General features: G+C 36.1%; 1 protein-coding gene across 2 annotated transcripts; it reads right to left on the bottom strand.

The window, feature by feature from the left end:
- Nucleotides 1–215: 215 nt before the first annotated feature.
- On the bottom strand, nt 216–21347 carry LOC18431404 (uncharacterized). Of its 2 annotated transcripts, none has more exons than XM_088858683.1 (5): nt 21211–21347; nt 20213–20533; nt 12480–12584; nt 12314–12361; nt 216–571 (listed from the first exon to the last, which is right to left on the bottom strand). In XM_088858683.1, the coding sequence occupies exons 2-5, from the start codon at nt 20477–20479 to the stop codon at nt 440–442; spliced, it is 552 nt and encodes a 183-aa protein (XP_088714809.1). In that variant the 5' UTR covers nt 20480–20533; nt 21211–21347; the 3' UTR covers nt 216–439. The 2 variants fall into 2 exon arrangements, with proteins under 2 accessions (XP_088714809.1, XP_011622269.1); XM_011623967.3 differs by lacking the exon at nt 216–571 and adding an exon at nt 736–1239.
- Nucleotides 21348–27738: the final 6391 nt, after the last annotated feature.

Here is a 27738-nt window from a genome sequence, read left to right as displayed (position 1 = left end):
TTTTACATGAAAATTAGAACGTCCATGCATCTTACTGAGGTGTAGTAAAAAAAAATTTCAAAAAAAAATTCGACTAAAATACCCCAAATGTTTAGGGGTATTTGGTCATGTTTTTGAGTTGTTTCTTCTATTTTATTGTGACTATGTAAATATGCAAGTATTGAATTTATAAATAAAAATAAACAATAAAATCAAATTAATTGTGACCTTCAGACTAGCCCATATTCAATATGGACTGCTTATTTACCCTTCCAACATCCAAATTACATGGACACTATAAATTTTGAGATTGTCTACAAAGAGACCATTCATCTTTTGTACATGGAGGTCACAATCATTCCTACTCATTTGATGTCAAATTAGATGGTTGGAATGAATCACAAAGTCCGATTTTTTTTAAAAAAAAACTTTGTCTATTCAATGACACTCTTACAACTAGTCATTGTGCCCTCCGTCTACAAAAGATAAATTCTCTCTCTGTAGAGAATCCCATAACATCCCTTGGAGTTATCCATTTCCATCGACAATGCCTGCAGCAGCATGGAGCTATCCATTTCATCATCAACAACACCTGCAGCAGCATGCAACTGAGGCTGCATAAAAACCCCACAGATATATTATTCATGCCCACAAAAACATGTCCTCTCCCTCTCACTGAATTATACTTTAGGTCCTCCGGAAGGCGAGGGCGTGAGATCAAATGTTGAGAAAACTCTTAGAAAATGGAATCAAATATAAAGGCCAACCATATCGATCCTTTATTTAGAAACCACAATGGCATCGACTATATAAATCCCAACTGCATGACAATCAACACCATGTCTCATACAATGCAACTTCCGATATATTTACATCGTTGGGTCCCAAGCATACATGCATCCATACATACATTCAATGCCGAACGAACATTCATCTTAGTGCATTGACAAATAATAACCAGAGTATCAAGTTCCTAAAGATAGACACAATGACAACATCGATAGTGTAAACAATTTCAGCTTAATATGAGGATGCTACAACCTCCAAGACTGAAGCAGCAAATTGCATCTGGGTCTCTTCATCTATCCTTGAGAAGAGAGGGACATGTACAAATAAAGACTTAGTACCATGCAGCTCCGAAAATCGGAGGGAATGGTAGTAAACATAATTGCAAACAAAACGACCAGCATCATCGGATGGAATCACGTCATAACCTCTCTTTGTCAAATTTTTTGTTATCTCACCAACAGGAAGAGTAGCCTGTAAGCAATGGTTGCAAATCCCTTTGAGAATCATAGAAAATAATACTATAGTTCAATGGACAATCACAACCGAAATTGAAATAGGGAAAGTAGCCAATTATAGCCCAATGAACCATGCAAAAATTGGACAATTGGGGTCATGACCGTCGGATGAAATGGTAAGGAACAGAGGACAGAGTGAGATCATTAAAGGGGTCAGTTCTGGTTCTGATGGGTCCCAGTCTCTCTCTACCACCGATCATCATTTCATGGTCACGACTCCCAACTGATTGTGCTTTACCAAAGTCGATTGGACTATATAGGGTATGTCTTCCGATCAAGATAGTTAAATATCAGCTATACAGTTGTGAAACAAATATGCAAAGGCACCACATGAAAATACATATAGTAAAGAAGTAAAATCTGGATGATGAAGAGACAATCATATGGGAAAGAAACCACATTTCACATTTGAAAACTCAAATCTGGAATTTGGTAAAATATGATGCTTAGAATCAGCAGTCATCAAGTCAGCAATTCACCCGTAAGGAGACAGAATGGCAGAGGCACAATGCACCAAATCCAAAAACTATATGCATTTTTTTTCAATAATTTTAGAAACTATGTGCATTTGGAACGACTAAAAAGTGCTCTGATGCAGTCCTATTATCAGCTAAGAATAGGTTAGTCATTTGTTTATCATATGGCAAAGACAACTTTTACATGAACTTATATACAGCAAGAATGTGTCTCTTGGGCCTGTCAATGAACCTATATACAGCTCAGTTAGACATATAGGGCAGTCGAGGGTTTGTAACTGGAAGGTTGTCCCCAAAAGACCAAACAAGCTGACCTAGCCTTCCTGTTTTTGAGTCCCTTAGGATTTGGCTTAGTTTGGACATATCAGTTTTCATGAGGGAGTTTTGGGGTTCGAACCATTGAAGTTTGTCCCCAGAAGCCCAAACAAGCTAAGCCTAGCCTCTCTATGTAGCTCCAATCTAGAGCTACTATGCTCTTGGGTGACCATCCTATAAGTTTTTACAGTACTGTAGTTAAGCTAGTTAGATGATTCCAAATGGAAGTCCAGATGCTCCTGCATGTGAATTGTATCTTGGTGCAACTTACAAGTCAAAAGAAATCAAATTGTGCTTCTTTCTATCCTACTGCATATCTCCATTTCAGGTTCAATCAGAGCTCTCATATGCTCTAGCTATAAATTCAGTCAGATTCAGAAAAGGTAATCTTTGTCCGACATCACACCCCATACTCCAAATCAGTGTTTTAAAAAACGGATTGGTAGGGCAGATTGCCCACCCATGGATCCCCCCACCCATGGATCTCAATCCCAATTGGCTGGATCAGCCGGATCCGGTAGATTTTATATTAAAAAAATTTTCAATTATCAAATGTACATTTTAATGCTTGCATTCTAAGACAAATGAAGGCCCTTAGTTTCGTGGGAGGACTTTGATCCCCCACTCAATCCGTGATGTCCGGATAGCTTTTTTGCATTTAAAACATGATTTTTCTTTTAAGACAAATAACAATCTTTCATTTTTTAAGAAAGGGAAACTTATGGGGAAAAATCTAAATTTATTATCAAAATTTACAAATATTCTTGTATATTTATGTTCTATGTTTAAGTCCCACTATTTTAGAATGCATATTGTAAATTAATTTTATTTCCTTTTCTATGCATCAGATAAAGCTCAAATTTAAGAGTTGATACCTCTCAACATCTCATATTTGTAAATAATACCAAAACATATTTAAAATAAATTAAATAAACAAGATAACGCAAAAATTTTGAAATTTGTAGGGGTATTTTGGCCATTTTATTTAATTTAATTCTATTTTTAAAGATTTTTTACTAGTGCATCATGGTGAGAAGTGTAGGCCCCAAATTTTGAGCTTAATCAACATGTCGAAAAAAGAATAAAATTATATTACAATATTATTATTATAAAAAGGTGGGATTTGAGTGTAAAATATAAAATATGTAGGACTATTTTTAAAATTCAAAAACAAAAATGGACTGTTCTTTTAATTTCTCGTTTAAAGAGAATTAATGCACTTGAGGTTTGAACAAACAAGAGGAGGCCCTACCAAATAAACCTTTTAAGTGTTTTTGATATATTTTCTTACACTTGTTACATATATCTTATTTAATGTTCAACACTTTTAAAAAGAAAATGTTGTACCCTGTGAGGTTTGAACCTCTAAGGTGTAGCCGGAAAGCTGAACACGCTACCAAGTTATCCCTTTGGCCCCTCTGTCGTATGATATCCATGTTATGACATATAACCTTAAAAAACCACAGATAACAACCGAGAATCGGCAGATCACTGGTGATTCCCAATCCGCATCAGCGAATTTTGGAACACTGCTCCAAATAGACAAGTGAGGAACTTCACTAGTTCAGTCTAACAGTGAAAAGAATATGGCAATACACCTAAACTGCAACAAAGTTTTAGAATGGGCCAAGCCCCAACATGATGAATAGAGTAGCCAAATCTGTTAGTGGTAAATATAAATATCGGCTACACTAGGAGAAATTACTAACTTTCACATATTCAGGAACTAACTACTCAGTTTAAGGCAAGATTTAAAATTTTGGAACTACAGGTAAAGACAATGCTAAAGGTTAAAAAACAAAAAAAACCAAAAAGAAATAGTGATGAGACCTATCAAGAGAGGGCAGAAAGGGAAATGGGCCAACTGATGACCAGCCTGAAACTAATATAGAGGAAGTACATGATGTAAATCATTGTGCCCCTTTATGGGAGTTGAATCAGGAGAAACAGTAACAAGCAAAAGCTTCCAATTTCCCTCATTTGGAATCATTATAAGCACTCATAAGGGGCTTCAATTCTTCCTCAACTTCTAAACACTTCTCGCCTCCTATCTATTAGATTCCTCCTTTATCAACCATAGTTTGCAATAAGTTTAACAATAGAATGGTAGTGAAAAAAGACAGAAACTCTCAATCCAGAAAAGGGACTAGAAAAACCGAAGTACCAAAAACTTGTGGTAAGTAAAAAACTAGGAAATAGTATGGTTTTTCTGAAAAAAAAAAAAAAAAAGCAAATACAGTGGATGGGCGGATGTGTTACATAAAAGCTTCAACAAAATAAAACTTAAAACATCAATCCACAATAGCCTTTTTTCTGAAACAAATCTTTTGTTTCTTGGTAATATGCAATTTAACTAACACATTTAGGTGAGTGAGATATGTCAGAATCTAGTAAACAAAGTCCCAGCTAGAGTGGGACATGTGTTTGATTAGTTACGATTTTGTTAGTTTGACTAGTTATCTCTTGTTATCGATCAGTTTGTTGTTTTGTTATCTTAAAAATTAGGTTGTTTTAGAGACCTCAATATGTTTAAGTTGTTAAGGAATAATGAAATAGTGGGTGGAGATTTTACTTTAACTTATTTATGCATTGTATGCACTAGGAGGTAGATCCTCATTGAAGAGGATTAAACTTTCTGTGTATGGTCTTACCTATAGGGATTGTACTATTTGGTCTTAGAGAATCGAGCTTGAGGGGGGTGAAAGTCTCAGTACACGCAAGGGATGGAAGACAAATTGGAAAAGCTCGAGGGAGAAGAGCAGCAACACTTGGAGCTGTTGCGCAAGATAAGTGAGGTCCTCTCCCCAATAAGTCTTCAATATGAGCGGCTAGCATCTTCAATGCTAAAAGATGATGCATGCCAGTCGATCAATCGAAGTCCGAGGACCAAGGCAAATATATTAAATGGAGGAATGTGTCACACCATAGAGGGTAGAACTCTGATCCAAGCCCAATAAACCCGTTTAGATTGTTTCAAAGTTTAGTGGTGATGATCCTACTGGGTGGATCTATTGTGTAGAGCAGTTCTTCAAATTCCAGAACACGTCAGAGGAACAAAAGGTTCTCTTAGCATCCTTCCACATGGAGGGAGATGGAGATCAATAGTACCAGTAGTATGAAAAGGGGCAAACAACACTAAAATTGGCATATCTAGTTAAAGCTCTTCGTACCTGTTTCGGTTCCACAAATATGAATATTTCGATGTAGCCATCTCTATATTAAGATAGGCAGGAATAGTTGGGAATATCAAATTAATTTCGAGTAGATGGCAAACAGGTGAATAGAAAAGGCTTTGATCAGCTCCTATATCGAGGGCTTAGTGGAAGAAATTGGGAACGAGTATTTGCTAGCCCACAACCTTGACGGCCACAATTGGCCTTGCACGAGAAGAAAACTACGACGCCTTCGCCTCATAGGAAAAACTCAAGTCAATTGGCAGGAGGCTACTGTACCCTTACTAATGGCTTCTAAGATGGAAACCCTGCAATTAAGAAACTAAAGGCAGCGGCCTCGGGTATAATTGTATTGAAAAGTTCTCGTCGGGCCACATGTGTAGCCCCAGTAACTGTTTATGTTGGATGGTGATGCCAACTTAGGGGTGGATGATTAGGTAAGGCAAAGTGTGGAGGGGCCTTCCTAGATTTCCAACCTTGAGGACAAGGTTGATTTGAAGGAGGGTCAAATATTAGGATCTTATGAACAAAGTCCCAGCTTGAGCGGGACATGTCGGTGTGAGCTGATTAGTTATTATTTTGTTATCTCTTATTATTGCAAGATTTGTTTATTGTTTTGTTGTTATCTTAAAGATTAGGTTGTTATGGAGAACCCTCTATATATTTAAGTTACTAAGGAGTAAGGAATAAGAAACAAGGTGTGGATTTATTTTAACTTACTAATGTATTGTACGCACTAGGAGGCAGATCCCCCATGAAGAGGATCAAAGTTTCCATACACGGTCCCAAGTGTTGTTGCACTTCTCCCTCGAGCTTTTTCAATTTTTTCTTCCATCCCTCGAACATATTGAGGCTTATAAACCCCTTTGGGCATACGCAAGTTGGATGTTTTGATACCAAATGATACGATCCTGCCAAGGTAAGACTGTATACAGATTGTTTGATTTTCTTAGAGGGGGATCTACCTCCTAGTGCATACAATGCATTGAAAGTTAAAGTAAAATCCACAAATACCGTTTAATTATTCTTTAGCGACTAAAATACATAGAGGGGTCTCTATAATAACCTAATCTTTAAGATAACAACATAACAACCACCTAAACCACAAATGAATTTTAAGATAATAAGATATAACAAGACAAACTAGAAAAGTAATAACTAATCAAACCCACTTGTCCCAGTTCAGCTGGGTTTTTATTCATGAGATCCTAACTTCCCAGCCTCTTCAAATCAACCTTGTCCTTAAGGTGGGAAATCTAGGAAGGACACACACCTTACCCAGCCTAACCATCCGTCCCCTAGTCGGCACCTAACTTAAATAGCTACTGAGACCTAGTATGTGGTCTGGCAAAAACTTCTCTTCGCAATTACAGCGGAGGCCCCTATCGCAATGCTCCTTCATCTCGGCCAGGTTAGTTTCATAATCATAGGGTTTCCAGTCTTAGAAGTCGTCGACAAGGTTACAGTAGCTTTCTGCCAGTTGAACTGGTTTTTTCCTATGTGGCTAATGCATTGTAGTTTTCCTTCTTGCATATGCACAAGGTCGATTATGGCTATCAAGATTGTGGGCCGGACCATCTGTACCTCAATCGCACTTCTTCCTTTAGGCCCCCAATAAAGGAGCCAATCAAAGCCTTTTTTGTCCTTTTGTTCACTCGATCTGCCAGCCGCTTGCAATTAGTTTGACATTCTCGCTCTGTTCCTGTCTACTTAATTTGGAGAGAGTTGCATCTAAATCTTCATATCTTATGGGATCGAAACGGACACAAAGAGCTTTAACTGAATCTGCCCATGTTAGTGCTGTTTGTGTCTTTTCATACCACTGGTACCATTGAACTACATCTCTATCCCTGTGGAAGGATGCCAAGAGAACTTTTTGTTCCTCTAGCGTGTTCTGGAATTTGAAGAACTTCTCTGCACGACAGATCCAACCGGTTGGATCATCACCACTAACCTTGGAAAATCCAAACGGGTGCATCGGGCTTGGATCAAGGTTCTACCCTCTCCGGGTCGTCACATTCCTCCATTTAACACATTTGTCTTAGTCCTTCCACTTTGATTGATTGATTGGCCTGCATCACCTTTTAGCATTGAATATGCTATCCGCTCATAGTGTAGACTCATGGTGGAGAGGGCCTCGTGCATCTCGCATAGCAGCATTGAGTGTTGCTGCACTTCTCCCTCAAACTTTTCCAATTTTCTTCCATCCCTCGCATATACTGAGGCTTCTGACCCCCTTTGGTTAATACCCAAGTTGGATGCTCTGAATGGTACAATGCCACTGGGCAAGACCGTAGAAAAAACCATTTGATCCTCTTTGGTGGGATCTAACTCCTAATGTGTCTAATGCACTGATAAGCTAAACTAAAATCCACGCATATCGTTTCATTATTCCTTAGCAACTTAAATATATGGAGGGGTCGCTATAACAACTTAATCTTTAAGACAATACCAAAACAACAACCTAATCTTAAGATAACAACAAATAACAAGTCAAATTAACAAAATTAACTAATCAACCCATGAGTCCCACTCCAGCTGGGACTTTATTCATGAGATCCTAACAAGATGCCCCATGTATAGCAGCATGCAGAGCACTCTTAAAGTCCAACTAGACCAAGCTTTTGAAGTATGTGCCATTGGCCCTCCCTTTGCAACCTCTATCATCAAAATTTTGGGTAAACTAATTAGAAAGGAGGAGATTCTTGGGGAAAATTAGATACACAAATTTACTTCGATACATTTTTTCATCATTTGTTTGGATAAATTAATTCATGCAACCATATATTTACGATATTAATCTATGCAACTACGAAATTTTGAAACCCCTCTTCAAAATCAGCTGTAGCAGTCTTTGAAAACAAGTTTTCATTGCAGAAGACCAAAATTCCTTTCCTTTTAATATGTTGGATTAAATAAGATTATCTTTGCAAGCACTAGCTTGTGCTTAAACGGTTAGTTATTGACAACTGCAACACTAGGTCCCAAGTTCCATTCTACCGCTGAGCTGCCAAAGAAAAAGAAAAGAAAAAGAATTATCTCTGCAAATGATTACTTCGAGTTTCCTAGGAAAATTACACAAATCTACGATGCACCGTCGATAAAAAAATTCTGCAAAAAGCAAACTGTTAACCAATTGCTATTGAAAGAGTTTTTTGGAAAACAAATATATACATTCTAAATGTTTTATCCAGAAGTATATATTTTTTCCACCAATTTTTGAAGATAGCAAAGCTCTAATCATTTTTCAAAAGAACTTCGTTGTTTTCAAAAAACCATGCCTTCAACACTGTTTTGCAAACTATGTTGTCAAGGAAGGGAATATAGCCGTCCTGGTGCTGTGGAAGTCAGTGATAGTCATGGTAAACCCCTTAATCTTTTGGGGGTTTGTGAATCCATTAGAAAGTTTTAATACCAATTTTTGTCCTGCAGATCAATTTTTTCCCTCCTTATTGTAAACCAAATGAATCTCGATCCACTTCAACTTCCGGCTTCACTCTTCCTAGGAAACATATACGGTCTTAAAACAATTCCATTGCAACAATACTTTAATCATGTCTAGTGACAAAACTCCAAATATCTCAAAGCCTTAAAATCTCCACAAGAGTAATATTTAATGGGTAAGGTTTGTATAAGGTGTCAACCCTAAACAATCACGGTAAGGTGCACCTGAAAATCTTGTTAAAAGTGTATTTTTGATACCGAAACTCTTGTGATGACCGAAAAATCTATTTGACCCCTATTATGAAATTGAAAGCTCCAAGAATGTTGTAGATCTAGCAGATCTATGAATACTTTAAGATCTTGACAATGGACGGTATGGACAATGTGTTATAAGATGTACTATTTTTAATGCTTGAAATTCACGTTTTCTTTTATATCCATACATATCAATGTCGAGATGATCAATTTGCGAGTTTCCTAGTGAAGAAACAACCTTTCCCCATGGGTTTCTAAGGTGGACCTTACTTGTACAGTATAAGGTTGACACCTTATATAAACTTTTTCCATATTTACATCAACGCAATGTTTTTCTCTCATAATCTATTTAATGTTGAAATGCCCTGATTAAAAGGTAATAGATAATATGTCCTGGGTTTGCAATGAAAAAGCATCATCTTCACCAAGAACTTCTGAATAAACAACCAGATTTCGTTTAGTGAACCAGAGTATGCTCTTATGAACACAAAAATACATCACTCAAACTAGAAATAACGACCCAAGAATTTCTACATATGTATATATGCATATGTGTGTGTGTGTGTGTGTGTGTTTGTGTGTATTCTTTATATATATATATATATATATATAACATTGTAGATGTTAAAGAGACTTATGGATGGAGAATATGGAAAATATCACCAAAAGACCACACCATACCATAGTTGTTGGGATTAGAAGCATGATCAGGAGTTCTTTGGGGATCGGACGCGGGGTGATCGTGAAAGGCTAGAAGATCCCTATGGTAGGGAGCATCAACCATGCAATCCATATTTCAAAGATATAAAGCCCAACTTTTGGAGATCTTGATCCCAATTTTTTGGGGATCTCGCTCTAACTTGATTCACTAGAATAGTTCTTGGATAGCTTTATACAACATATAACCTTTCCATACCCCCTTTTCAAGTTCAATGGTGACAATTGTCTATTAAATGATATTAGACTATAAAATATTATTTTAATTATTATTTATATGAAATTAGATTATGATATATTACATTATATCATTCTATTTATATGTTACATCATGCTAAATAATATTATATATTCTGGTCCAATGTGGTGCACTAGCAAATCTGCCAGGTCAACATCTCGTATTTGTTGCTCTTGACTAGAGTCACTAGACTAGCATTGTATAATGTGTACAATATGGTGGACTAACACCCCCTTATTCACATTCAACACAGTTTGGGTCGCGATCCCTATCAGTGGGGATTGAGATCCAAAAATTAAAAAATTGCGATCCCTCTCCCGGAGCGCTAGGATGAATTTCAGGAGCAAAATTGTTGTTGGTTAGGGGATCCTAGTAACTATGCACCATACAGTGAATCACTTCTATGGCCAAGTAGTCTACGGACTTATTAGCATCTCTAAGGACATAATGACAGGTAACTTGACACGGACTTGTTGAGCTCAAAGATCCTTTAAAAAAAAATACGAAAACTCACTGACCTATCAAAGACAAAAAAGAAAAGAAAAAAGTAAAAAGAAAAGAAAAAAGTATAAAAAGAAAAGAAAAAAGTAAAAAATAAAAAGCAAGCATATCTGCACTTCGTACCTCATGATGTTGACCATCAAATCACTCTCAATGAGTTGTGTACCATTATTAACAAACTCGAAAAGAATCAAGCCAATGTTGCTCTCCATTAACAAATATCTAGCCTCAGCCTAAGTGGCGTGACATACTGCCGAAGGGCCATAAAACGCTTTAAAAAAATTCATTACTTCCCTAAAATAAGCCACCTGTACCACATGGGCCAAGATTTCCCAAAAAGCTATAGTCAAAGTTTACATTCACAACCCCTAAATTGGCCTACTCTAGCGCATCGTAGGTCTAGGAATAATAGGGCCCTAGAGAAGATTTCCCCCAATCTCTAATCATGATCTTTTTGCTCTAAACCCCTGAAAGTCAAACTTATACAAGCGCCCAAGAGATCATCAAGGTACTGAACCAGGATGCACAGATATGAGTACGGATATGAGCACGGATACAAGGAATGGGGATACAATATGGCATCCCCTGAAATTCAAGATATGTAGATGGATATATGCATCCCTCCATATCGAAGATGCACATATAATAGCTTACATGGTGAATAAATATTCAACATTTTGAATGCATATATATACCATATCTTAGTGCACAATAATGTGATTTAATCATATTATACATATTGTATTTATATTATTTCATATTTACATAGGAGTGTTCGGTATTGACATCAGTTCAAACCATGGTGACATAGGCACCTTAGGCATTAGTGTATATTGGTATGTTTGGTCCTAGGTTTCTCTTTTGATGAGACACCATCATAAACATAGGGCCTTTGAAGTCCTCACCGCTACACACTTTTCACTGCTATACACACTGTTCCCAAATTGTCCATAAGATGGTAAGAAGCCTGAATGGGAAGAAGACCTCTTACCCGATCTAAGGACCAAAGTCTAATAGAGAAGCTTTAATCTAGAAAAAGTACTAGCCAATATTGAACAAGTCCAAGATGCACCTCCAGATTGATCTGCCAAATCCAGGGTGCATGAAGAGGTGGTTAAGAGCCACCATGTCCTCTACATGCGCAACATAAAATTCTGGGGATCAGGAATCCCCAATGTTGAAGATGATTCAAAAAGCAACTAAATTTTTGAAGGAAATTTGAATGGTCTTAGAAAGGTATAGAAGCCAAGGGATTATGGAAAATTACTAAAACGGGCAAGTTAGATCATTTGAGGACAATTTAGATTGAGAAACTTTAAGGAGAAAATATTTTAGCCAGTGATATTTTAGGAATGTAAAAGTTTGATTTTACAAAAGCATTTCCGAAAGGATACAGAAATATAAAGAAATCTAGAACAATGGTCTTAAAGGGCATTTTAACAAAAGTAGCTATAATACATATTATCAAATCATTGTGACACATAGTATGGAATCATTCCAATGCGTCATTTCAAAGAAACTTTATTAAATTATTACACAGTAGGATGACATTGTACAGTTTTCTGACATAAATTATTGGTCTTATAAGCCACTAAGAGAACAATATGAACTATCAAAACAAGCGTAAGAGAATAGCATGAAATATAGTTGAAGTGCCTTTTCTCTTCATTATTAAGATTATATATGTATTATATGCACGTTTTTTGTGTAAATTCCCCATATACTTAACAAACAATTAAGCATGTTCATGCATTATGCATGTGCCAATGGTTTTTGACACCCATACATATGTTTGTCTATGAATGCACAACAAAACACAAAACAGCTATCAAACCACTATATATATATATATATATATATATAGAGAGAGAGAGAGAGAGAGATAGAGAGAGAGAGAGGGGAAGAGATTACCTCCCTTGCTCGTGAAAGGCCTCCATCGGCAGTGATTATTGGGAGTTTCTGGCAGAAAGCAGATTTTGAAGTTCAACACAGTGTGAAATCTCTAATATTTTTTAAATTGGATTACTCAAGCATAGCTTGTAGGAAAACACACAATATAACAAATGAGACCAAAAACCTGAGGCTTCCATCCTAACTGATCAGGACAGCGGAAAGTAGCTTCATTTACTGCTTGCTTCTCTATTGCAAATTTTGTAGCTCCACTATTGACTCCAAAATGAAGCTGAAGCAAAAAATGATGAAAATTCTAACAACAAAATGATGGCAAGCCACTAAATAATAGACAGGAGATCACATCATGAAACATGAAAAGTAAAAAAGTTCACAGTGAAAGGAATGTTAAGACAAATCGCCTTCAGTTAATGAGAAACAAAACTACCTGATTTTTTGGAACTAGGAAGAGAGGGACGCACCCCTTGATTCCCACAATCTAATGCAACTAAAAGCCATACCATTATAGAAAAAAAAAAAAAAAACATTACAGAAAAATACTCAGATATCGAGCAATTGAACTCTCTTTTCACTAGTCAATCAAGGTTGGCAAACCCAGAACAAATAAACAGTTGAGCGGAAATGAAAGAAAAAAAACCACTAAATAAGAAGAATAACTACCTCCCAAATATGTACCAGCAGCCTTGAGTTATACTTGCAAATAGGAGAAGCCTTGTGTGGCGTAGGTAATCATTCCATTGTATGATAATAAGCGTCAAAATCTCTTATATACAAGTTAGTGGGAAGTAAATGACCACAGTACCTTTATGGATGCATTTAAAAAAGAGAAGAAAAATGTAATTGACAACAGATCAAACTGAATTTAAACAATTATTATAGATACAGAGATATAGCAATGCCCCTGATCCCCCACCACCCTACCCAGCAAATGCAGCTGTTTAAAGTAAAGTTATATGATAAAAATTAAGATAGAAGAGACGGAAAACTAAGAACTCATGCCAAATCAGTTGCCAATGTGTTTTGTTTTTAGGGGTTGGAGAGGAAAACAAATCACTAGTAAATGCCTCAGTAAAGAGCTCAACAGGCTCTGAAGTAGATTTTTGTGGAAGAGATGCCCCCATAGCGTGGCCCCTAAACCGAAACCTGAACAATAGAGGTCATAAAGAAGAAGTGTCATTCAAGAAACTATACTGAACTCTAGATAAATGTTTAGTAAAGGACCTGAAAAGCTACTCAGAAATAAATGTATGTGGAGCAGATAAGCATCAACAGAAAACAATTATTTTTGACAACCAAACCACGAGAGCTTCGGCTGTTCTAAAAGCAGGTGCGCTCAACCCCTCTCACACCTGCTCAATATCTCTCATAAACCATTTGCTATTTGAGAAAACTTATTAGAACCTTCAAAATTGGTCTTGAAGTTGCAGGTCCGTTTTTTCGACAGACTTTGCTTTTGGCTGGAATCTTGAGATGGGCCATTGAAGTTGCAGTGGTTTCTCTTGTGGGTCAAATGTTTTGCTGAAATTTTATTTTATTTTTGTAATAATATTTGGGCACATTCTTCAAATGAGTTGTTGTTGATATGGGTAATTTTTTTTAAAAAAACTGGAATCTTCAAATAAGGAGTTCTAGTTGTAGGGCTTTTCATTTTGTGGCTCAAATTTTTCATCAGAAATTCCAGCAAAATTTTTAAAGAGGGTATTCAAATTAGAGAAGGTCTCATTTTATGGGTCAAATTTCTAGCCATGACGAAAATATGGGTTCTCAAGAAACTGCATCTTTAGATAAACTAGAAGCATTTGGGTGGGTTTCAGACCGAGAGGGTGGCTTTCAAGCTACAGTTTCGGGGTGGAAATTGGTGGTCCCAACTCTTTCTCTCTCTAAAGAGCCCCAAGAATTTCCCGCCCATAACCAAGGGTTAAAAAAAGAGCGACATACAGACAGAGAAGGAGAGGGATAAAGGCGTACCTTTTATTCTTCACTTTTTCTCTTCAACGATATGGTATCGTTAGGCTTTCAGAGCGTGTGAGAAGAAGAGTGAGTCATGATGAAAATTGTAATTAGTAGAGAAAGAGAGAGATGTTGGGAAAAAATGGTGTAAAAAGAGATGTTGGTAAGGTAAGGATAGTAATGAGAGATTTAGTGAGAGTAGAGAGAAGGAGGAAAGAGAAAATAAAGGAGAGAAAACAATGTCGATATTTTACTTGTAGCATTTAGTAGTAGTAGTTGGGGGGTGTTCGAATTTTGAACATCGTTCTTTAGATACGCACATTTTCATCTAGGGGTGTCTTTTTGGCAGTTTAGGTTTTAAAAAACTCATAAAAAGATAAATGGGAGATATTTCCAGGGAGAAAAAGTAGGAAAGTAAATGAAAAAGAAGACATAGAAAGAAATACGTGAGAGAGATTGGTTTCCTAAAAAATCTCTCTCTAGATACACATAAAGACGCCTTCTGAAAAGGTGCATCCCGTTACTATGAGTTTTTAAAATCCAAACTGCCAAAAAGACACTCCTAGATGAAAAGGTGTGTGTCTAAGGAATGATGTTCAAAATTCGAACGACCCATAACTACCACTACCAAACACTATAAATAGAATATCGACATTGTTTTCTCTCCTTCATTTTCTCTTTCCTCATTCTCTCGCTAATTCTCTCATTACTATCCTCACCAACATCTCTTTTTACACCATTTCTTCCTAACATCTCTCTCTTTCTCTACTAAATATAATTTCCATCATACTCACTCTTCCTCTAACACTCACTCTTCCTCTAACACTCTCTGAAAGCCTAACAAGACCATATCATTGAAGAGAAAAAGTGAAGTAATAAAAAGTACACATAAAAAGTACACCTCTATCCCTCTCCTTCTCTGTGTGTATGTCTTATGCTCTTTTTCAAACCTTGTTATGGTTCTTGGGGCTCTTTAGAGAGAGAGAGATTTGGGACCACCAATTTCCACCTGAAAACTGTAGCCTGAAAGCCATTCTCTCGAAGCAAAAACCACCAAAATGCTCATGGTTTATCTAAAGATACAGTTTCCTGAGAACCCATATTTTCCTCATGGCCAGAAATTTGATTAAAAAATGGGACATTCTCTAATTTCAATACCCTCTTGAAAATTTTTCAGGAATTTCTGATGAAAAATATAAGCCACAAAATGAAAAGCCCTGCAACTAGAACTCCTTATATGAAGATTCCAGTTTTAAAAAAAAATTACCCATATCAACAACATCCCATTTGAAGAATGTGCCCCAAATATCAGTAAAAAAAATAAAATAAAATTCCAACAAAACATTTGACTCACAAAGAGAAACCCCTAAAACTTCAATGGACCATCTAGAGATTCCAGCCAAAACAAAGTCTATCAAACAAACGGACCTGCAACTTCAAGACCAATTTTGAAGGTTCTAACAAGTTTTCTCGAATTGCGAATGGTTGTAAAGAGGTATTGAGTAAGGGTGAGAGGGGATGAGTGCACCTGCTTTCCAAGTAATAGATTGAGTGAACTTTGGGATGGGTGAGCTTAAGAGAGAGAGTTTTGTAGTAGGGTGAGGTGAGAGAGAGGATGTTGCAGTAGAGGGATGAGAGAGAGAGAGAGATGTCATTGCTTATTTCAAGAGAGAGACTGTGGTCTAGCAAGAGTGGAAGAGGTGCTAGAGGGTAGGGGAGGATCAGAGAGAGAAGGGGAAAGAGATGAGTTGGGGACAAGAGATGAGAGACAAATGGTACGACCAAAAATAAAGGAGTCCAATTTGGGTCCTTATTTACAGTGGAGAATCAGGGCAAGGATGAGAGAGGCAGCAGCAGCAACATCCCCTCTGATCTTGGATTCAGAGAATGCATTTTTCGTTGCAGAGAAGAGAGTAATGACATGCCACATAATACAATGGGGAGAATAAGAAGAATAGGGCGAGGGGAGGGGAGGGAAAAGAAGGGTGGGTGTTAACGAATAATACAACCAGAGAGTGGGGGGCCATGAAAAGCAAGGCATGAGAGTCCAAATATGGCAATTACATTAGTTTTTAATTAAATGCGGCCCACCACTGGTGTAGTAAGAGCCTACCCGGGCTTGCTCGCTGCATGATAACGTTAATTACAACAAAGAAACTGTGCTATGTTGATTATTTCTATAACATTTTTTTTCTTCCTTTTTTTCAGTTGTGTTTGCTTACTTTTGTTATTTGAAATCTTTTTAATTCCTCAATTCTCATTGCATATCTATGCAATCTGACAATCTCCCATTGTAAGAAGATGTGATAAGTTGAGTGAACACTTATAGCATATCAAAGTACAATTACATTGCATGCTATGTAACTATGGCAAATTTGCCATAATATTTAGGTCAATGCCTATTTCATTTCTATGTGCTACGCACGTAAGCCACTATGTGACAACCAACCACTATGTGCCCCCCTAGCATGGCTCCTAAAACGAAACCTGAACAATAGAGGTCATAAAGAAGAAGTGCCATTCAAGAAGCTATACCGAACTCTATACAAATATTTAGTAATGGACCTGAAAAGATACTCAGAAATAAATCTATGTGGAGCAGATAAGCACCAAAAAGAAACACTTAGGCACCAACAAGAAACAGTTCTTTGTGACAACCAACCCTCATGAGCTTCAGCTGTTCTGAAATTTCATTTTAAGCAAATTGAATGGTGATGGCATACCCGTAATGAACAGGTATAAGTGCCATTGATCAAACTCCAGGAGCTTTAACTTGTGCTTAAAGCCACAAAATCTTGCTAAAATCGTGTCTTACAGATTCATACTGGGCTTCAGTACTAGACTCAGAGACTATTTCTTTAGTCATATTCTTCCATGATATGCGACAATTTCTTTAGCCATACTCTTCCATGATATGAGCAATGTAACAAGAAAGATGAAAAAGCCCATAGTCACCAGATAAGCATCAATACAAGCAGCCTGACAAAACTTATTACAAACCACATTACACATCATAAACAATGTGATAAACTAAGTCCTTGAACATGGTTCTCAATGAGGACACGACATATTCCATTACCTGTTGCTGACAGGTATTGGAAGAAAGCCCAAAACATGAGAAAGGTTCAACATGGGAATGAAAATCTTCAAGGAAAGAGCAATGAATAGAAAAAGGAAGCTCTCAAAATGAAAAGATGTCTTTTTGACTTGTGCATATCACAAAAGAAATTATGGAGCTAGTGTAATCGCTTGAATGGGCTCAATTAGCCACTTGTACCGATGAAGAACTAGAATAAACAAATATGTAATTGGAGGCAGGCTTGGGCTGTTAGCCTCAAGAATCTGTAACATGGACACAGTGTTGAAAATTGTTGGATGATATCAAGTGGGGCAATGGACAAAATGACAAAAAAGACTGGATGGAAAGAAGCAGAGGCGTTGCACTTTTGCAGCAAGGCGATGTGTGAAGGAGACAAATGAAATAAGTATTTTATAAAAAGGTCAAAAGATCGATAATCCCTTTGATACATGTAAAACATAAGACAAATGCATTCACTAACTAGATTATTGTGACAGTGTTGCCAATTGAAAATCATATTTTGATAATTTGGAACTAACAACAGACACAGACAACAAAAAAAGCAAACATGACTCTGAAGTAAGAACTAGAGATTAGAGTTGATGGAGATTGATAGGCAAAACACAACATTTAGAGCAAAGAGAGATAAAGCTTATAAGCTATGAGCACAGGGGAAGCTTAGCCAGATAACCCTAAGGCATGCATGAATGTATGCAGAATAAGTGGCCTCCAGTATATGGTGATGATCACACTCAACTAAGCTTACACATGGGAGACATACAATATTGTCTAGGAGTACAAAATTTTGTGCTAGAAATAAATAATCTCAAAAACGATGACTATAGTTCTTCAAAAAGAGCAAAAACTGCAAATCCATTGTGCATACTGCAAACCAAAGAAAACCAAGTTTATGTCCACAGAAAGTTAAAAACTTAAGAATTTTTTTAGAAAGTCAAAAACTTTATAATTTTTTAGAAAATAAAGACAGACTCCACAGATTTTACAACCTCAAACAAGTGTCTTATTCAATGACATTGTAAAAATTTCCTTATTCAATGACATTGTAAAAATTTAAGTTCTTTTCAGACCGATACTTCACATAGTTCTGGCAGAAAGTGATCACTGGGGAGTCACAATCATCATACTGAAAACTAACAAGTTGGTGAGCAACTAAAATTTCATAAAACTCCAGGGTAGAATTCTTCAAACATTTTCCTGCCATTCCAACAAGAAGATAAAGGAGTGATATAGAATGCCTTCAAAGCAATTCCAAGCAACTTTAGCATTCTGAATCATATAATGCAGTAGCCACACAATAGTTTTCGTAAAAGTGGAAGTTGATTATAGTCCAATGGGCTTCAGAAAATCCTCGTTCATTGGACCACACACAAGCAGGCAATGACCAAGTGGTGGGTCCCACCTTCTCTTCATCACTGACCATCATGCCATGATCATGGCCTTAGTAACTCATGCTTTCCCAAAGTCCAGTGGACCATATAATATGCACTGCCTTCACAAAAAGATGACGAGAAAACAAAAGTCGGTCCGTGATTTGCTTTTATGACAAAACTGTGATTTCAATTCTTGTAATCAGAATGATCAAGTTTACTCTAGCAGATATGCAGAACAGCAATTCAACTCTAGAAATTAACCCAAGTTGCCAAAGAGCCATCAATTGCATAAGAATATCTAGCAACATGAAGAATAGATTCAGCATAGTCTATCAAATAGCATGTACCTTCTTCATGCCATCAACAATAAGTACTTTGTAATTCTGCCCCAAACAAGCCCAAAAACAAGGAAATAGTAAAGATCGATGGTCAAGAAGTATCTAAAAGAGATTATTTTTTATATGATCAATAATCTATGAGAAAGGCGAGATTGAGAAAGATGTTGCTCATAGAATTAGAGTTGGGTAGACGAAGTGGAGATGTGTTTATGGAGCCTTATGTGATCTTCCCAATGAAACTGAAGAAGAAGTTCTATAGGATGGTTGTAAGACCAACCATGCTTTATGGAACGATATGTTGGGCGGTCAAGAAAAAACATATCCATAGAACGAATCGGGTTGAGATAAGAATGTTGAGATGGATGAGCAGCATGACAAGGAAAGATAGAATCCAGGATAAATACATTCGAGACAACTTAGGGGCAGTTTCAATTGGCAATAAAATTAGGGAATACACTTCAGAAGTCTGGTCATGTGCAACAGCGACCTAAAACAATATTGGTTAGGAGGGGTGATTTAGTTCAAGTGGAAGGCTCTAAAAGGGCAAAGGGAAGACCCCAAAGGGCATGAATGGAAAAAGTGAGAAAGAGACATGATGACTTATGGTCTGATTGACATTATAGCCACTGATAGAACGGAAGGTTGGCACATGATTTGTTTAGCCGAACCCAAATAGTTCACATCTGGCTCGGATGATAATGATAATGATAATGAATTTCTACCCCAAGCAGGTAACAAGTTACCACTCTTAAGAAAAACATTCAATCTATCTATCCTTTACCCAACAATTCTAGCAATTTCAAACCAAGTTCATCACTTTTTGCTTTAAGATCGCTATCGTGAATAATAGGCATCCAATTCAATTTTCAATTTGCAAACCCAAAATTTTAATTTAAGAAAATAAATAATCAAATAAATCGTTTCTACCACATTGTTTACCCAATTTTTTGGCAATCGATCTCAAGGAGTACCAAATCCCAAATGCTCACATCAAAATGCAACCAAAAAGAAAGAAAATCCTTAATCATTGACGCTAAATAAATACATGGACTACTCACCAAAAACATGATAATAATACAGCAATCGATAAAAACTCAGATCATAATTGACCCACATAATCAATCAAAGAAAAGAAACTGACCCATATAATTCGTGCTCCAGGTGAAGATTCGGTCACAAGCCCTTCTACGGCTGACTCCAAGACCCGATAGAGATCATCAAGAGCACCTTGACCAGCAGTCTCAAGTATACTGCAAGTGCCAAGAACCACACCACTGGGCAAACCCTTTTTTGCTACAAAACCTTTCAAATTACTGACTATAGTTTCAGTTGGGTTCTCGGCAACCCCATGAAATTTCTTGAACCCAGTCACATGGATGGTCACAACTGGTGGTCCTTCTGATCCCATTTAGAATAAATTGATGAGCTTGGAATTCGCAATCTATATCAAAAGATGCATTCCCTGTATAAAACCAAATGAAAATTACAAGAACGCAATGGAAACCACATCAGAATCCTTCTAATTCAGTCCAAAAATGCATCAAAGCTCAAAACTAAGACGGACCAATAATAATTTAGTCTGAAAACTTAATCCATTTGATTCCAAAGGCACTAAATCAAGAAAACCAAACGAAAGTGCAAGTCCTAATTTCCATTATTAGAAAGAGAGTAATTTAATCTCAAATGAAGAAGGAAAACTGCAGTAGTAAATGAACACGATAGAGAAAAGCCCAAATCATCAAAACAATATGCCCCAATTCTCACAAAAACCAGGAAAAACGAGAATGTTCTGAATTAAGTCACCAAGCAACTCCCAAAAACATGAAGCCCCCAGAACCCATTTCAAAATTCATAACAACGCCAATAAAATCTACTAAAAGCCACTGAAACAAGACCTAAAGCGTAAAAATTCATTGAAATTTTGAGAAAAAACCCATCAATGAATAAATCATAACCATCATGAAATCTAAAAAAAAAATAGAAGAAGACTGAACCGTAGAGTACAACTTGCCAGTATCAATCAAAATGAGGTGACAAAGACTCAAAACCAAACAACCCAATCTCGAAAACATATGCGAATCTAATAAAGAGAACATAAATTCTGATTGAATATCAAAAGTAAAGAACAGAGGAACATACCTTGGGGCCTTGGGAACTCGCCAAAGGATAGATGCTACGCCTCGTCCTCGTTTTCAAGGAAAAAAACTGCTTACGTTTAGACTTTAGAGAGATGCCCCTCTGCGTTGTGGGGTCTCACTGAAATTATCACGTCAACTGTTAATTTAGCCAACAAAGAATAAAATATACTTTCTGGTGCTTTTTTTATGCTAGTTTGGCGCTATCCAATTGCTCGAATACTGTAGTTTCGACCAAAAAATAAAGGGCTTTAATTGTTGGGGAATTTTCTATTGATATTAGTGGAAATTTTGACTGCAAAGTTCCTATGATTGGAGATGCTAAGAAAAGAGGTTAGAGAGAGAAAGAGACGTAAAGGAAAGAGTCTGCTAGGTTTAAGATTCTCTCGAAGACTCCGACGTCACGTGCTTACCATTTCAATCCACTTCGGCTCAAGATTTCAGCAATGTGCCGGAACCGCCCAAATTTCAGTGTTTGTTGTTTTTCTTGAAATTTCCTCTTTCTTTTTTCTTCTTCCTTCAATTTTTAGCGTTATTTAGCCGACATAACCGTTAATCTATGTTATATGGCATTTTAAGTACAGCAAAAACTATTCATATTATAAGACATTTAAGCACGATAAAAATTAATTATATTTTTTTCATATTTATATCTTTCATTTTTTTAATTTTTTTTATGTTTATCTCTTCTTTCTTTCTAGTTTTTTTTAGTATTTATCTCTTATTTGTCTCTAATTCTTGTTAATATTTATCTCTTCTAATTTTATTATTTCTTTTCTCTCACTATCTTTCTCTTTCTACTTACTTCATCAACTCAACTAGCTTATGTTATTTGGCATTTTACCTTTTTCTCATATCCTGTTATCTTTCTAATTTTTTTATGTTTATACTCTCCAATTTTTTTTAATATTTATCTTTTTTTTCTCTTTCTAATTTTTTTTATCTCTTCTTTCTCTATCTAAGTCTTTTCTCTCACTAACTTTCTTTCTCTTTCTATTTATTTCATCAACTCAACAAACATGATTCCAACCTTAACAAACATGATACAAATATGACTCCGTCCAATTTTCATAAGGGATGGGGTAGAAGAGAGTTTTTATAGGGGATGGCAAGGCACATACAGGTTGTTATACAAATCTCCATGGAGAAAGAAAGAGAGTTAGAGAGAGAAAGAAGATATAAAAAAGAATTAAAGAAAGAAAGAAGAGATAAATATTAACAAGAATTAGAAGGTAAAAAAAGAGATAAATATAAAAAGAATTAGAGAGATAAAAGACAAAAATATAAACAGGATGAAAGAGATAAATATAAACAATAGAAAGGGGTTTATAGCATTTCGAGCGCCTCAATGTATTACATGAGTTAGTTTTTACTATACTTAAAATATTACTTTTTACTGTACTTAGAATGCCTTATAACATTTTAGTTTTTAGTGCTTCACAGTAGTACGACTACCGTGAATGTTATTTTGGTAAAAAAAAAAAAAGAAGCCAAAATTGAAGAAAAAAGGTGTGACTAGGTTTATGAAAGTTAAAGATTTTTTTCTAAATAAATGAAAATTAAATATAGTTGTGATAATTTCCCAATATTTAAAAAAGGGTGCAGTTTGTATAGAACCCAGCCTTTAAACAATCAAAGTAAAGCGCATCTTCAAATAGTGTCGAAAAATGTGGTTTCAATAATGACAATCTTTGTAATTGTTTTAAAATATATTTGTATCTTTAATTATAAAATTTAAAGCTTCAAAAATAGTGGAGATCGAGCAGATCTATGAAAACTTAAAAAATTGACAATCCAAAAATGTGTTACACGATGCACTATTTTAAAAACTTGATATCGATTTTTTTTTCTCATATTCATGCATATTGATGTTGAGATGCTAAGTTTGAGGATATTTGAACATCAAAACAACCCTTTCTAGTGAAATTTTTGAGGTGGGCTCTAATTTGATTGTTTAAAGCCTCGACTTTATATAAACTTTTTCCTTCAACATCTCATTTAACATTAATTTGGGACGTTGTGGGTGGGCTCAGGCTGGTAAGCTCAGCTCAATAAAACTAGTGCATGGGCCACATTTAGGGCTAGGCTAGGGTTGGACAGCCATGGTCGGCGGGTAGGGCCGAGGTAAGCTTGGGCAATGGCTGGCTCGACCCTCTTTTCACTGTTTGTTCTTTTTATTTTTTCATTTTATTTGGCCCGCCCTAGATAGGGCTAGGGCCGAGCTTGGGCCAAGGCCTTTGTCGATCAAGATCAAACCAGGCTTGAGCTAGCCCTATGGGGACTAGGGTTATGGTTGGCTGGGCCCAAGCCCGGCCTGCTGCCAGCCCTGTTGAATGGTTGTTCAGAGATACATTTACTATGTTCCCTCATGATCGTAGCTTACTGCTACTTCCCCAGTCAAAAGACTTACTGAGGGATTTTTTTCAATTTAAAATTTTGGGAACCACTTAATAATTACTAGATGATTATCTTAAAAAAAATTGAAATTTGAGTTTTTTAACACTTAGATCTCACCATCTAAAATTAGATGATGTCTAATTATATTGTGACATTATTTTTTTAAGTGCATAGAGAATACAATTAAGAAATCTTTTTTTATTAAGGTTAGTCTATAAGTTCAGGAGTTACATCCCGAAATTTGGGATCCAAAAATCAATTTTGGGTGGGGTTTACCCTATTGAGTAAGTGGATATTCTACTCCCACAATATATTTTGGTGTTACTTATTTTCAGTTTCATTTTGCTCATATACCTCTTCAAAAACATATCTAAATAATCAAATCCTCTTTTATCGAACAAGAAGTGTATTTCAATAATTTCGCATAATCAAAGTGGCGTAGGGCAACTGATGCGAGTGTGCCTGCTTGCTGAAGCTTCCGAGTGCGAAACATATTTTTTTTCATTATGAAGCCTCTTGTGCAGGGTTCTTGAAACTCATCAAGCAAAAGTAGTACGTACATCATGAGAATGGGCTGGGTCTTGACAGCAATACTACCGGGCCTTATGATGAAGTCTTAGATTCCATCTCTACTTATTCTGGTTTACGAATACAAAAGTTTTCTCTTCGTAACGGAAATTCTTGTATTGCAATTTAAGTTGGAACAATAACAAAGAGGCTTGAAGAAAATGACATTTTTATCTTTTTTTTTTTTTTTTTTTGACAATATTACTTTAATTTTATTTATCAATAAAGAATTACAACCCTTCAAAAAGGGAAAACTCCAAAATAATCAAATTATGCATGGCCGCCCTTGTTTTGCCAAGCCATCATGAATGTAAGTAGCCTCCCTGTACATATGTTGAAAAGAGACTTGAAACACCTTCCACATATCCAATATATTTAGCCATTTCTTCCTCAAACTCCATGGTGGCTTGGATATCTTATTGTACCAATTTATCATGCTCAATGAGTCCCTTTCAATAATACATGGCACTCTGATATTTTTCTGACTCAGAATTTGGATTCCATGCTCTAAAGCAGTCAATTCCGCCTCATTAGCCATTACCTCCCCACATGAGCCAGCAAAACAAAAATCACCTCTCCATTTGCATCGTGCAATATTCCTCCAATACTAAATGGGTATGGGTTTCTTAATGAGCTCTCATCGAAGTTTAACTTGACACTCCCAAGTACAGGTAGACACCACCTACCTTTTGGCCTTACTTTCACCACATTCCAAAGAATCAAATTATGCAAATTAATCTCAACATCCACTTTGGACACTCAAAACCCTTCCTTTGTCACTGAAAACCAACTCCAAACCAACTGCAATATCTTTGTTTTAATCATTTCTACATCCAAAGTTGTGTTATTAAAAGTTCTCTTAATACGCTCCATCCAAATCTCCTATAGAACAACATCTCTTACCATCTCTCAAATTATCTTACCCACTTTTGGTAAAAAATCAAACTCTATGCGGCCCAAAATATTCATATGATTGCTCGGCACCACCATCATATGTCTGATTTTTGAAAAGCAACATAGAACTCTTTTTTTAATTAAAAACTCTAATACAAAGTCCGAACAAGGAGGGGCATTATTATCATTGCTCTAAAATTAAGAAATTTGTGTAAAATGACAATTTTACCCTTAGTGGTCAAGTTAGCAATATAGAACTCACTTTTTTTCTCTAATTGTAAACGCTTGGTTTTTAATTTTTTCTTTTTCTTTATTAACCTTAAACAGTCGGCAGAACTCATATAATTTGACTCAGGCTATTTAAGTAGGGACCAAATTACCAAAATCCCCCTTCTTGCTTATGATACCTAATTATGAATAAGGGTAATTTGATCATTTCTTAATATATTATTTGAGGAAGTACCCGTGTAAATGGAACTTAAACAATACCATTGTAATGTTTAATGTTGTAATGATTGGACCACTATGATAATTTTATGAAGTGGTTTGACCATTTAAGTGATTTAAAACGAAAGAAACATGTGGTGACTTTTGGGTTTTTCGAGTTTATATGGCTTTGATGATCAACTATTTGGTTAGCCCACTTCATCATCATCGAAGCTTTTTCCCAACTAATTAGAATCCGCTTGGTTAGGTCACTTCAATACATAAATATGGAGTCAAATCACTAATTACAAAGAAGGTGTCCTTGGACCCATTTAAATATGGAAAACTCTTAACGTATATAAAACTTGAGTTGCAGGAATTGGGTTTTTGAGGAACTAGAACTTGCAAATCACACGTTTGTTAATTCGGTTGAATTTCTTGAAATTACGATATCCCTTGTTTAATTGAACGTCAGATTTTTTTGGAACTTAATATTTTGGAAATTAGCCGGTTTTAACGTTCCTCGAACAATTCATCAACGAGAAGTTATTTGTTTAATAAATGAGAATTTTAAATCGTAGCCCGTCCATAATAAGGTTCACAAAAAAATGATTCATATCACCAAAAAGTGATTGAATTGTATGTTTTCTTTATTAGTAAATTGTGTTTTTTTTTCCTTTTATCATAACCCATCCACATAATAGTTCATGCTCCTTTAAATATGGGGACATGGTTCGATTCTATAACTGTAAGACCATTTATCTTTTAGTACAAGAGGTTATAATCACCCCTAATTATTGCCTTAACTATTAAATGTGACATTTGATAACTTAGTTGTGTCATAAATTTGAAAAAAATTATTTTGAACTTTAAACTTGGTCAATAGAACAAACTCAACCGCTCGTTCTCACATCCAATGGTCAATATTAATTATGACCTACATGTATCAGATACAAATGTTTCACGGAATACTCTTCCTTAACTAATACTCCCCTTCTCACATGCAAGGACCTTGTTTCTATGCGGCCAAGCCCGCATATGTAGAAATGCGGTCCTCTTAATAAATCTAATTTTGAGATGGGTTTTAAGAATTAATTTTTAAGGACATATAATCGCGAACATGGAGATCATGTATATGAAAAAATAAATACATTTAAAAAACTAAAAATAATATTTCTAGTAAAAAAACATTTGGACCATTAGTTTCCATTGTTTTTAGATGGAACACCTACTTACATCCATCTTTAATATGGATGTTTTACACTTTCTGGACCACAAATGTAGAAATGCGGTCCAACCCGTATGAAACAATTTCCCCGCATGAAATGCTTGCCCAATTGCTTAATTAAATGTATCACAAACTAATGGCAATGCAATTTCTCAAAATCCTTGTTAATGTCATAGTAGGCACTCAAACCATTCAACATGGTAATAAAATTTCTCATGCATAACTATTCCCAACCAGCATAACTAATTAGTGTAATTAATGAGAGCTACCTGGTACTCTACTAGCATTAATAATCCCAACTAGCATAACTATCGGCATAATTAATTGGATAAAAGGCACCTAGTACACGACTGATCCCAATTAGCACAAGAAATTGGTGTACTTGATTGGATCCAAGGCACCTACTACTCAACCTTACTGTCATAATTGATCGACATAATTAATCAGAGCAACTATAATTGATTGGAGCCACCAAACGCCAGTTCAAATAATGTTTAGTGGACCATATTACCGGTGAAACTGCACAAATAGTGACTTTCTTCATCAGCTAGGGGATTTTCGTATCCTAATTTTGATTGATATCATACTTCTTACAACTATACGCTGTTTCTTTACAAATTTTATCTAGGGGTGGCAATGGGTCAGGTCCGACCGACCTTGAACCTGAACCCGGACCTGGACTCGGATATGAGAATGATATGGGAACCGAACCCAACCGGACCTGGACCCCGACCCGGACTTGAAAATATAGTGTGGGTCTGGGACCCGACCCAAAAATTAAAAATTTTCTATGTATTTAATTGTATTTAGATATATATTTTATATTAAGAAAAAATGTTACTGGACCTGGACCCAATTGGATCCGGACCCAAATAGTATTCAGATCCAAAATTTGAACTCAGACTCGATCCACCGGGTCTAATTTTTGGACCCATACTCAAACCTGGATCAGGTCTATCTCGAGTCTAGTTTTTGGACCCATACCCAAACCTGGATCAGGTCTATCCCTTGGGTCTCGGG

Source organism: Amborella trichopoda, chromosome 2 (genome assembly GCF_054954075.1).
Source record: "Amborella trichopoda isolate Santa Cruz 75 chromosome 2, AtrichopodaSantaCruz75HAP2 v2.0, whole genome shotgun sequence".
Lineage (NCBI taxonomy): Eukaryota > Viridiplantae > Streptophyta > Magnoliopsida > Amborellales > Amborellaceae > Amborella > Amborella trichopoda.
The sequence above is the reverse complement of the archived record's forward strand: the minus strand, read 5'-3'. Positions and strand labels throughout refer to the sequence as shown.

Bases quoted from the DNA above. Each gene is read 5' to 3' on its own strand.
- LOC18431404 (XM_011623967.3), bottom strand. From the start codon at position 20,479: ATGGGATCAGAAGGACCACCAGTTGTGACCATCCATGTGACTGGGTTC. The intron at 12,362-12,479 runs GTTTTTGGTCTC...GCTTTCTGCCAG, and splicing joins AGTTAGGATGGAAGCCTCAG to AAACTCCCAATAATCACTGC. The intron at 1,240-12,313 runs GTAATCTCTTCC...CATTGCTTACAG, and splicing joins GCCTTTCACGAGCAAGGGAG to GCTACTCTTCCTGTTGGTGA.